General features: G+C 35.7%; 1 protein-coding gene across 1 annotated transcript in view; it reads right to left on the bottom strand.

The window, feature by feature from the left end:
- Positions 1 to 1,035: 1,035 nt before the first annotated feature.
- LOC123684629 overlaps positions 1,036 to 12,512 on the bottom strand; it is a 90,764-nt gene continuing 79,287 nt past the window's right edge. Inside the window, exons 11-16 of the mRNA XM_045623991.1 lie at positions 9,109 to 9,280; positions 7,059 to 7,250; positions 4,560 to 4,744; positions 2,410 to 2,751; positions 1,801 to 1,948; positions 1,036 to 1,513 (exon numbers count right to left, since the gene is read on the bottom strand). Of these exons, the coding sequence (XP_045479947.1) occupies positions 1,176 to 1,513; positions 1,801 to 1,948; positions 2,410 to 2,751; positions 4,560 to 4,744; positions 7,059 to 7,250; positions 9,109 to 9,280 (1,377 nt within the window). The 3' untranslated portion in view covers positions 1,036 to 1,175. The remainder of the gene's footprint in view (positions 1,514 to 1,800; positions 1,949 to 2,409; positions 2,752 to 4,559; positions 4,745 to 7,058; positions 7,251 to 9,108; positions 9,281 to 12,512) is intronic.

Here is a 12,512-nt window from a genome sequence, read left to right as displayed (position 1 = left end):
GTGTCTTTCAATAAAGCGATTGTGGCACGAGCTGTGTGACATGTTGCGCCGTCTTGTTGGAACCACAGCTCCAGGACATCATGGTTGTTCAATTCAGGAATGAAAAAGTTAGTAATCATGGCTCTATTCTGATCACCATTGACTGTAACGTTCTGGCCATCATCGTTTTTGAAGAAGCACGGACCAATGATTCCACCAGCCCATAAAGCGCACCAAACAGTCAGTTTTTCTGGATGTAACGGTGTTTCGACATTCACTCCAAATGCGGTAGTTTTGTTTGTTGACGTAGCCATTCAACCAGAAGTGCGCTTCATCGCTAAACAAAATAAAATGGACGTAGTGCGCGATACGTATTTCGCACAGAACCATTATTTTCGAAATAAAATTTCACTATTTTCAAGCGTTGTTTAGGCGTGAATCCATTCATGATGAATTGCCAATCCAAACTGAGAATAAATCCCTTGACAGCTGTTAAATAGGTCGCCATCTTGAACAGTAATGCCTACTTAAAGTTAAATACCTCGAAAAAAAAACACCCATTATTTCAAAAAATGATTAATTGTGAGGATATCCAAAGAAAATTCTACATTCAATATATCCAAAATCTACACTGGAGAAATTGCAGTTGCAGTTGCAAACAATCGTATACTTCTATATTTCCTCCCTCTTATATTATGAGGTTTTCTAATGTAAAGATCATAATTTGTATCATGTATTCATTTGTATAATTTCAGATAAGTTTTCTTTATTGTTGATATCCATGAATTCTATGTGTAACATTCTATGGTTACAGTGAATGTCCTGGTAGCATTAGAAAATCTCACTCCTTTTTCTTCGTGTGTCAGCTGTAAAAACAACCTAACCTAACTGGGCTAATGTTAAGATATTGTAATAACGTCCAGAATTGGATGATATGACATTTGAAAGTTGGAATGTTCTATGGTTTTGTTGACTTGTCTTAGGAAGGCAAGTTATATGTCAGATAGGTGAATATAGTTGTGAGAGAAAGTTGCTTTGCAAAAATAAAAGAAGTTGTAAAATCACTGCGTTTAATTACTGCACAAAGTAAAACTAAAATATATAGTAAAACCAATATAATAACCATCAGGTAATGTTTGTGAAAGTGTTAAATAAACAACTAAACCAGTGCAGGAGTTAATAATTTATACAGTCCATTATACTGAAAATATTTCTATACCCATTTCGGAACACATATCACCAACCCTGTTTTGCTCTATTTCTTCCCAAAATTGCATTCTTTCTTTCACTGGATCCATTCTGACTGACAGTTCTTGATCAATTTCCAAATAATTTTCATCTTCGGGATTGAACTCTTTCCATGAAACTTGTAGGAGAGGATCTTCAGTGGCAGAGTTCGGGTCTCCATGTCTTGCGAAATTTGCCCATAGTCTGCAAAATCTTCTGACCGCTATGTCTTCTGGACTGTCTGGTTCAATTTCACCGTTGAGAAGTGTTTTGAATATATAAAATAAATCGTCACCGTGAGAAACGCCTGAAAATGAGAAACATGTAAAAATAATAAAAATAAAGCTCATACATAGTGAAGTGATCATCCTGTTCTTCAACTCGTGGCGATGTTTTAGAAGTTATCACAGAAAAAAGGCTTGATGATTATAACTATAGCTAAACATCCTATTATCAAGAAAATGTTGTTTTCAATGTTGACTGAAAATACCCTGGTGATGTTCTCTCCCGGCCAGCCAGCTCCACAGTCAAACTTTTTTTTGGATGCGCGAATGTAATAACTGAACTTATATGACCGTAAACAAAATTACTCACCTGGTGTAGTGATTTCAAACATTTTTTTCAAAATATTCAGTGAGGTTTCTATAGCCATCTCATAGACGTATATGGGCAAGGAACTTGTTTTGGCATGTAAAGTTATGGAACTATAAATATCTCTGATGAAGAAATTGTCGGACCAAAGCTGAAAGTGAATGAATATATTATGTATAAATTTAGATATTATTCTTGATTATATACATAGTGATTCAAAATTAGGTATTACGATTTCTGGGGTTATTTTTTAGGTCAAAATGAGACTTTTTCTTCATAAACATGTGTCTACAAACTCTTTGTTACAGAGCATTGAAGTTTCAAGTTTTTTTTAGATTTTTTATACAGCTTCTTCAGTTTTTCGGATATTATGTTGTGGTCAGATCTAAAATTTGCTGCGGAGAAGGGCCGAAGGGGTAAAGAATATGAATTCGTAAGTGGGTGTATTGGATAATAACTAGGAAATACATCAGTATACTTTTAATGAACGCTCGTTATAATATAGACTCTGAGCTAAGGCCTGAGATACACTAATATAATGTTTGAATATGCACATTCAACTACGTCAAGAGACAATTTTTTTATTTTTATTTAATTTAGGCGTGACCCTACCTTATAAGCAATATCTATGTCTGCTTCTCCAGTATCCTGATCTCCAAAATAATATTCCACTATTTTTCGGCTCAGTTCTTTTGATGATGCTGAGTTTTTCTCAAGCCCAAGGTAATACGGTACAACACTTTCGATATCGGGTGTGTATTCTTTGAAAGTTTTTTTATGTGTGAAATGAATTAGCATTCCTTCTCTCGTAGTATAACCCATAATGATAGGCACTTGATTATATTCGCCTGTCTCTAAAATTTTCAGCGGATGTTCTGTGAGAAAAGCTTCCTCTTCTTGATTGGGCATTTCTACCACATAACCAGCCATTCGCTTCATACTCACATCCCAAACCTACAATAATAATAATAATAATAAAGGTCTTTATTCAATTAATTTCATGAAAAACAATAACAAAACTCTTACAACTATAGAAATAATTGAATCAGAAAAAAAACTACAAAACTTGCACTCTGGTGCAAGTAAATAAATAAATAAATTAGTTCCTACTATATTATTTCTGAAATTGCTCAAGAATCCCTAATTTCTCGCCGCAACTTCAGATTACGCTAATTTAGACAGGAAATAAATACATCCAGCAGCCAACTCACATTGGGAACATATATTGAATATATTTTTATACATATAGAACGTTTATTATAACCATTTTTTATAAAAAAATAAATACCAAAACGTTTAAATCGACGCCGACGTGCCAAAATCTACACTATTTGAGATATCTTTTTGATGAATACTGTTACATCTATATAATTGGAAATTTATAGTAATAATTCATTGGTTAAGATCATTTCCATTCAAAAACTGAAATTAAACTTTCTATAATTGTTACTTCAATTGAAAATATTGATTTGTATATCCATTTCACTACCTGTTGTGAATGCTGTAAATCCGTCCCAGAGTAACAGTTTCTTTCAGGTAGCCTATAATTTGTAAAATTCAAGTTTGTGAAATAAAGATGCAAAATTTAAATTAGCAAATTCAGTAAGTTTTTTGAACTATAAGATACAGATCTGAAAAATGGCATTGAAAAAAAACGAACATTTTGAAAGGTACGACTCTCTTTATGTTAACTTAATTAACATAGGTCATTAATCGTTTATTCAATTCGTAAAATTTTGGATAATTTATGGTTTTCTCCGATTGACATCAAATATTGATTTTGCAGACACATATGAATCAACAAAATATTACTTTTTCTGCCTAGGCAGCAAAGTGATTATTCTCAATGCGAATAATAAAACATTCGACATTTTCTGGCAATAAATATTTTTTGCCACCTTCCTTATTCCTGGAGAGTAAGTACATCTAAGTCGCTATCACTGACCACTGTCCATAATATATAATATGAATACAGGGTGAGTCGGGAGGAACGGCCAAACTCCAGGAGCGTAGATATTGTACACGTGAAAATAATTTGAAAAAAACTCATATATTCTCATTTGTTTTCGAGATACAGTGTTTTAAGGTTAGAATTTGGTGTGAACTGTCAATCCTCATTCTGAGGAATAATATAATAACATCTTTTTTTTTTCATAGTCAGTGGAAAGCCGCTCTTCCATTGACACATATACCCCCCAAAGAAGGGGTTTATTACAATAAGTTGCCAAACTTAACTTGCAATAATTTGCAAAAACAGTATCCTACATATATCATTATAAACAATCGAAGAAAAAATTATATGTTCAACCCGGCAGTAAAGCCGATTGACAGCCTTGGCTGAATTCTTAGCCTCGCTACGCTGGGTTAACTATCAGCCGCGATATTCAATCTACTACATTGCTGCCCAGTAAAACAAACAACTATTCTTCTACTTGATTTTCAATATTTTGTCAATTTGGAATTGTATTTATAGACAAAAAGGTATATGTCAAAAAATATATAGAATTGCGAAGGTTTTGTCACAATGATGTCGTGATAGTCGTAATTTTGATATTATATTTTATTAGAAAATGTGATTGATGTCTGAAATTAATTGTAATAGCATGATATTTTGATGGGTAACAGACAATTTTTGAATTCCGGAAAAGTACCTTGGTCTTGCTTAGGTTGAAATTCAATACTATTGAAGTTACTACATACACAATGTAAAATTTCGAGGTGATCAAGGGATCTAATTCATTTCGATGGCTTATGCAACTTACGTCAGGAAAGCTTTCTTGAATTCGATGAAGTTCTTCAACTTTCATTTCCTTCAGTTTTCGTAGCAATGTAGTTTCATCGTTTTCTTCAATTCCCAGAGCTTTAGCGATGGCTGGTGAAATATTTCCGCACTCGACCCAAGGATTCAGAGCGCATCCACTTTGAATTATGGCTTTGTGAAACAGGTCTGAAAAAAAAATAAATGAAAATTAGTAAGGGATAAGTGAGAAACTTTAACCGTTTTGGAAGTTAATATGGTAAATTTTCAAGATAAATTGAAAATTGAAAAGACCTCGTCTTAATTTCCACCAATCACAAACGCTCAATTTTGAATTAAAAATGGTTTCTAGATGGAAAAACTGTATAACAGCATCTGTCAGCAGTTTTTTCTCGCGAGTTCACCCGCGAAAAAAATTTGAGAGCTATTGTCATGAAAGATTTCAATATCTTTGAAAACAAGTAATTAGGGTCGCATGAAATAGTCTTTCCAATATCATTCGGGCATTTATTTTTTCCTGAGAAAAAAATCGAAAAAATATAATGCAAAGTAAAATTTTTTTTTAACAGAAAGCATTCGTGCAGGTGCAAAAATCCTTCGACTTGGACTGTTGCCACCAGCACTCATGATTTTCGTTAGAATATTACTTAGCAAAGTGTTTTTCGATTTTTTTTTCGGGAAAATTAGATGCCTTTTGATATTACTTACGAATAATCTATTTGATCGACATTTAATCGAAAGTATCGACAAAATATAACATAAGAGTACAACTTTGCCTCCGCCGTTTTTTCCGAAATTCGAGGCTTCATTGGAAAAAACTGGTCATACATTAATGTAGGATTCAGTTATTGTTCCCTGTAAATAATTGAGATGGCTAACCGGATGCTTGGAGACCTATTAATTTCTTCAAGTGTCGAGGGCATGACAGTTTCAATGAATTTACTGGGAACGAATTGTTATTGTACATTTAATGTAAAAAGGATGTGTTATTCTTCGAGGTGTCGAAGATATGTCATGGAGTTGTAAATCTTGAAGAGATTTACTAGGGGGTTGTGAAAGTTCGAAGACAATACGGTCGTACCAGATGTGTCACATCTGTGTATCAGGTTCTAGTCCTTCGAAATATTCGATTTCCAGGAATCCGCGAAGATCTTTGTGGGCGGTACGGCAAAATTCTCATTGGACTAGGGGATGGTACTTTCCCTAAGGGTGTGGTCAAGCCGAAAGAAGGGAGGTCGAGATAGGGTAAGTTCCAATCGTCAAGGGTACAGTTCAAATTAAGCCGAAGACGGGTAGAGTTCAACTTAAGACGAAGACGAGTCAAGTTCGGTCGGTCAACTTAAGACGTAAAACGAAAAGACGGTTCGCGGACTAAATTAAGAAGAGTCGCGAACAAATCAAAGACGAGACGACCGAAAACTTGAAGTACGACAAAGACGTGGTGAAAATCGAAGACGTTTCGAGTAATTAAAACTAGAGTTAAAGACGAAATTCAGTACCGTAGTGAGAAATTAGGACGTTATTAGGATCTTCTCAATACTGAGTTTGTACAGTATAATTGTGGCTTTGTGAATAGATGTAAATAATGCAAAAGAGTTTAATTATTACAAACCCGAACAAAGTCACGGAGAAAAAGATGAAAGGCCAGGTAATCGAATCATACCTCTAAACGATCGATTAACCAACATTAATTAACATTAACATTAATGATTCAAAGTATTGTCCATCGCTGGTCATTACTTTCTCCCATCTTTCGGGTAGTGTGCCAATCCCATGTTGAAAAAACTAGTCATCTTTTGAAGCGATCCACGAATCGATCTAACTTTTCACTTCATCATAAGACCTGAAGTGCTGATAAGCCAGGCCGTGTCCCATTGATCGAAACAAGTGATAGTCCGAGGGGGGCAACCTCTGGAGAAAACGCCGTGTAGGCCAGGAACTATTTCAACGTTTCCAAGTATGTCTTAACCACTTTCGCAACTTCGGGTCGAGCATTGTCATGCACAAAAATCATTTTATCATGTTTCTCGTTGTATTGCGACCGTTCGTTTCAGTCGGTTTTAATAATTCATGATACACTACGACGAGCTGGTCCCCCCTAATACTGAGCATGACCTTGGAACCGTGAATATTCGGTTTGGCCGTTGACGTGGAAGCATGGGCGCGATATTTCCATGATTTTCTAGGCTAGGGATTATCGTAATGAACCCATTTTTCTTCAGTCACAATGCGATGCAGAAATCCCTTCCGTCTTGGCCTTGCAAGTAGCTGTTCACAAGCAAATGAACGCCGTTTGTGTGGGTGCTCGTGCGCTGACATGTTTAATCGAGAATAACTTTATGATGCAGACACAAATTTGACTAATATTTCGTTGGCATTATGTTTACAAATACCCAAGTTTATTTTATCACATCTACGATCTATTTATTTTGACTACCACTTACCGCTATAGCCATCTATTACAAAACGGCGGAAGCAGAGTTGTACACCTAATATATCTCACCTTTGGCCATTGGTGATAAAACCAGAAGATGAACGGATGCTGCACCCGCACTCTCTCCAAATATGGTTACATTATCTGGATCTCCGTTGAAATTTTTTATGTTGTTTTTCACCCATCGTAACGCCATGACCATATCTTTCAGACCTGCGTTTCCAGGAACGCCTAAGGATGGGTCTTTCAGGTGGAGAAATCCTAAATGAATAAATCACATCACATTTATATATACCTTCTAAATGTACCTAGGTACAAAATGTACAATTGTATATACCTAAATACAGTTCTGTGGTATTCAAGGGTGCAATTGGCAGTGATCCAACAGACTGGAACAATTCTCCTCTACTACGGGTGTTTTGAAAATTTCAAAAACTGTTAAACCCTTTCCCCTACTTTATTATCTACACATATTTCAATATTTATATTAACATATTCAAACCATTGAAAAATCAGTATGGAATTATACTAATCCGAAGAAGTCATGGTAAGAGTATGAGCATAGATTCAATGTGGAAAACTCCACACTTTTTTATGAAAAGGAAGTATTTTGGGAAAGAAAAAATGTATTTTGTTACCTAATTATTTTTTATGGATTCAAATTTAAAATGGAACAGATGATTTAGAAAATGTAGAGAGTAATAAACACTAAACAAGCCCAAATGAATTCTAAATAAATTCATAAAATATATGAACTGAATTCAGGTTTTAGATCCCTCTGTTGAGTTTGGAGCTCATAAAACGCTCGAATATTTCATTTTTTTTTAAATATGATCAAATAAAACGACCGGATGAACCATTATTTTCAATACGAATAGATGTTACAGACGTTCTCGATGCGAAGATGTTCAGGATAATTGAATTTGATAAAAAAAAATTGTGAAATTCGTTGAAATAAAAAAAATATTTAATTCATTCTTCCAGGAATTCAGATTTCCCGGAAAAAGTAGATAATGCTGCCCCCCATTATTTGCCGCTCCTCTAGAGTGGGCCCTGCGGTTTCTGGTTCTTCTGCTCAGTTTTGACTTTATATAAAGCTTGGACATTTGGTTTTTTTTCAGATTACCGAGTAAAATAATCGGATTATGAGGATGAAACATTATTTCAAATTCATTAAGGATTTTTATTTCCCCTGTCCTCTTTGCCACTACATAGTTGAATATTATTTCAAATTCGAATATGCCGACGCCCAACACTAGTTAATTTTTAATTTGATGTACAAAATGAAAAATATTATGATATAAGTAATGGAATGTGGTATGAAATTATATTTCTTAAGAAGTTGGAAATGAAATTGTTTCTCGTATATTCTGCATCCCATTCTGAGGAATCAACATGTTGATTGGATAATTAAAGAGAAGAATAATCCAGAAGCTGCCCCAAGTGGCAATAAAATTCGGCAACGTTTAGCAAAGCAAACGCCGACAAGCCTGATGAGTGCATATGTATTTTTCGCGTCAATTCCCCGTAAACAGCTGTATGAGGGGGGGGGGATCCACCAGAAACTGCAGTAACAGTAACTATTATAATATTATGTATTTATGAATTTTAGAGGTGAATAACAAAATATGCATTAAAGGCTCATTTTCACGATGAAAATTAATTACTTGACAGTTACTATCGTACTGTCGGGACAGCAGTCTCGCACTGTCACGACGTGCTAGACAGTTGATATTACTATCTCGATAATTTGCGAGAATTTTTGTGCCTCTTTTAGCCTTGAATAGGGGTCAAAAAATGTGAAAACGATATCGCATTTCTCTCCTCGGTGGTTCGCTAGTTTAACGGTAAGCTAACACATGATTTCTTCGACACTTTGGGAGCAAAAAATTTTTCAATAGGGTAATAAATTGGCATTAAACAAGCGTAGAATTATGGTCTGAAAATTGATCAAAAATTCGAGAGTGGTTCTGCTAGCTTGACGGGGGTTTAAATCTGTTGGTTTGGTCAGGGGCAGAATCAGGGGGGCGCAGGTATCGCACGATAGTACTATCGTGATAGTACATTCATCGTGAAAATGAGTCCTGATAATAAGCATAAATAATTGTGATCCCTTTACCTAGAAATCCTATTCTGTAGTTAATCGAAATAATAACAACATCTTCACGAATAAGGTAATCAGGACCATAGAAGTTTTTACTGTTGGAACCACAGGTGAAAGCGCCTCCATGAATGAATAACATTACAGGTTTCAGATCATAACTTAATGTTTCTCCTTGTTTTGTTGGCAGCTGTCATGAAAAAACGATATTGAATTGAACAATTCTCATGCAGTAGTAGTTTTTTGATAGATTGATATATGATGAATCATTTATTCTGTAAGATAAAGATTTCCAGATTTCAAAATTTTGAATACTATTAATTTTCTTTATATTTGTTGCAGTCTGCCAAGGGCGTCGCTAGCCGTTGGGCAAGGAGGGGCCAAACAAAAAAAAATTTCATCTCTCTCTGTCTTGATGTCACGTTTTATAAGCTGATAATTTAATGAAACTCAAATTTTGAATATATGAAATCATGAAACTATTACCTAACCTAAACCCAATCTTCTCGGATTTTTTGAAAATTCTTCAACTTCCCTGTTGTGTAGTATTCACTAAGTGCTTTACGATGAATGCTCATCATCGCCAAACCTTTAAGTCCACTCTCAACCATCGAACTCCTTTGTCAAGCCTTAATTTTTACAGGGTGCTGAATGTGAATGCTCCACAGTGCAAGTAGAGCGATCAAAATATCCAAAGTCTTTTGGAGTTCATTTTTGATGTTTAAATTATAAAACTTGGAAAAACTGTGACAAGCATTGGTGAAACTTTGGAGTGAATTGTCTTGCATTTGAGCAGGGTGTAGTCTGCTTAATGCATACGCTGGCGTGTTTTCTTCAGGCAATCTTTTCTCTAGAGAGGTAATTATGGAATCCAAGCAAGGAATCTTTAAAGACCTTCTCCAGTACTCAGCTGGACTAGTGGTCGGTTGGTCGCTCCTGTTAATTTGTCTTTCGACAGTACGGGGCAGTGCCTCTAATTCTTTTTCTAATCCGAGCTTTTCAGCGTTAGTTTTGGCATCTTTCATTATTTCTTGTTACAGAAAGAAAGCAACAACTACCAAAAGAAAAATGTTGAAAATTGTAAAGTCAGTTTTTCACCCTCTTGGGTTTCTATGTCACTTCACTGTCAAAACAAAAATTTTGTTACAAGAAATTTCGAAAATGGGTTCTGGATGGGACGACAAATTAAAACATTCGGAAATGAAAAATGGCTCAAATGGTTGAAAGATTTAAAAAAATTGAAAGTGTGAAAATTCCTAGATGCTATTTGGATGATAATACGGAATGTAAAATACAATTGCATACGTTTTGTGATTCCAGTTCGAAAGCCTACGCCGCAGTTTCGTATTTTCGAATTTTATCATATCAAAAAATTTATTCCAATATCGTTATGGCAAAATCAAGAGTAAGTCCTCTGAAAACCTTATCTATCTCTAGATTAGAACTTCAAGCAGCAGTACTGGAAGCTCGTTTGGCTAGAACAATAAGAGAAAAACGCAGTATTCCTATAAGTCGTCAGTATTTTTGGACGGATTCCCGGACAGTAATCAGTTGGTTGAAATCAGACCCTCACAAACTTAAGCCATTTGTGAGTCATAGAGTTAATGAAATATGGGATATATCTGAAGAGAATGAATGGAATTGGATTTCAACAAAGGAGAATGTAGCAGATGAAGGAACTAGGGATAATATAAATTGTGAATGGTCGGAATTAAGTAGGTGGAACATTGGTCCATCCTTTCTTAGATGCGATGAAGACACGTGGTTCAGAGAAAACGAAATAGAGATAGACAAAAGAGAAAATGAAGAAATGGAAGAATTTTTCAGGGAAATGAAAAAAGAATACGTTACTCTGACAACGGAAGGAGACAATTCAATTGAGTCTATTCCGAAAATTGAAAGGTTTTCATCTTATGTTCGACTCAAAAGGTCAACTGCCTGGTTGTTGAGAGGGATTCAAGTTTTCAGAGGTACAATAAAATCGTTCTCTGAGTTATTACCAGATGAAGTAGACAAAGCTGAAAAATTATGGTTTAAACTTGTAAAGGAAGAAATTCGAAGTTTGAAGAATAAGAAGCCTGACGATAAAACTAGTAGACTTTATAAATTATCGCCCATGTTGGATAGTGAAGGAATTGTAAGGATAAACGGAAGAATAGGAGAATCAGAAGATATCTGTTATGAAACAAAATTTCCAATCATTCTTGATAGAAAGCATTATTTTACACGTCTTTTGATCCTTCATTATCATAAAAGAGCCAGTCATCAGGGACAAGAGTTGGTTTTGAATGAGTTACGACAGAAGTTTTGGATTTTACAAGCTCGAGCTGCTGTCAGAAGTGCATGGAACTCTTGCTATAGGTGCAGGAATTTCAGAGCGGAACCCATAGTCCCAGAAATGTCTCCACTCCCAAAATGGAGGGTAAGTGCCTTTGTAGGACCTTTTACTTTTACAGGTATGGACTACTTTGGTCCAATGAATGTCACCATTGGCTGTCGACACGAAAAACGTTACGGGGTTTTATTTACCTGTATGAGTATTCGAGCCATCCACTTGGAGATTGCAAATTCTCTAACTACCGACTCCACCATTATGGCCATCAGAAGAATGATTGGACGAAGAGGTTGTCCTAAGAAAATATTTGCTGATTATGGTACGAATCTGAAGAGAGAAATGAAGAAGGCGTTGCAGGAAATGAACGAAAATCAGATTTTAGCCGTAATGACCACTAGGGGAATCGAGTGGGTAAGGATACCACCGCTTACACCACACAAGGGAGGTTGCTGGGAGAGGATGGTGAGATCCGTAAAAACGGCCCTATCAGTCACTCTCAAAGACAGATCGCCAAAAGAAGAAGTTTTGTCCACCCTTCTCATCGAAGCTGAAAATATAGTAAATAGTAGACCCTTAGTCCACATTCCGATAGATGCCGCAGATGTAGAAGCCGAACCATTTTCTTATAGGGACTTCAAGTGCTTCTCCACTTCCTTGCCTCTTGTCGGAAAGAGATCTAGTTACGAGAAAGCAGTGGAAGATATCCCAATATTTTTCAGACTGTTTCTGGAAACGTTGGATCAGGGAATATCTTCCAACTCTCACAAGAAGGACGAAATGGCACAAGAAGACGAAAAATTTAGCCGTAGGAGACGTAGTAATGATAATCGATGGTGACTTGCCCAGGAACTGCTGGATGAAAGGGGTGATCGAAGCTGTTTTTGTTGGAAAGGATGGACAAGTCAAAAGCGCCGACGTCAAAACCACACTGGGAACATACCGAAGACCAGCTGTTAAATTATGTCCCCTAGATATTCAATGAAGTTGTTTCATTTATTTTTGGGAGGGAGAATGTTACAGTTTTATATAGTTCAATAGTTAGTTGGCTTTTCAATCATTTAAATATGTTATATTAAAGTTTCCATAG

Source organism: Harmonia axyridis, chromosome 1 (genome assembly GCF_914767665.1).
Source record: "Harmonia axyridis chromosome 1, icHarAxyr1.1, whole genome shotgun sequence".
Taxonomy (NCBI): domain Eukaryota; kingdom Metazoa; phylum Arthropoda; class Insecta; order Coleoptera; family Coccinellidae; genus Harmonia; species Harmonia axyridis.
This window is presented reverse-complemented; position numbering and strand designations above follow the sequence as displayed.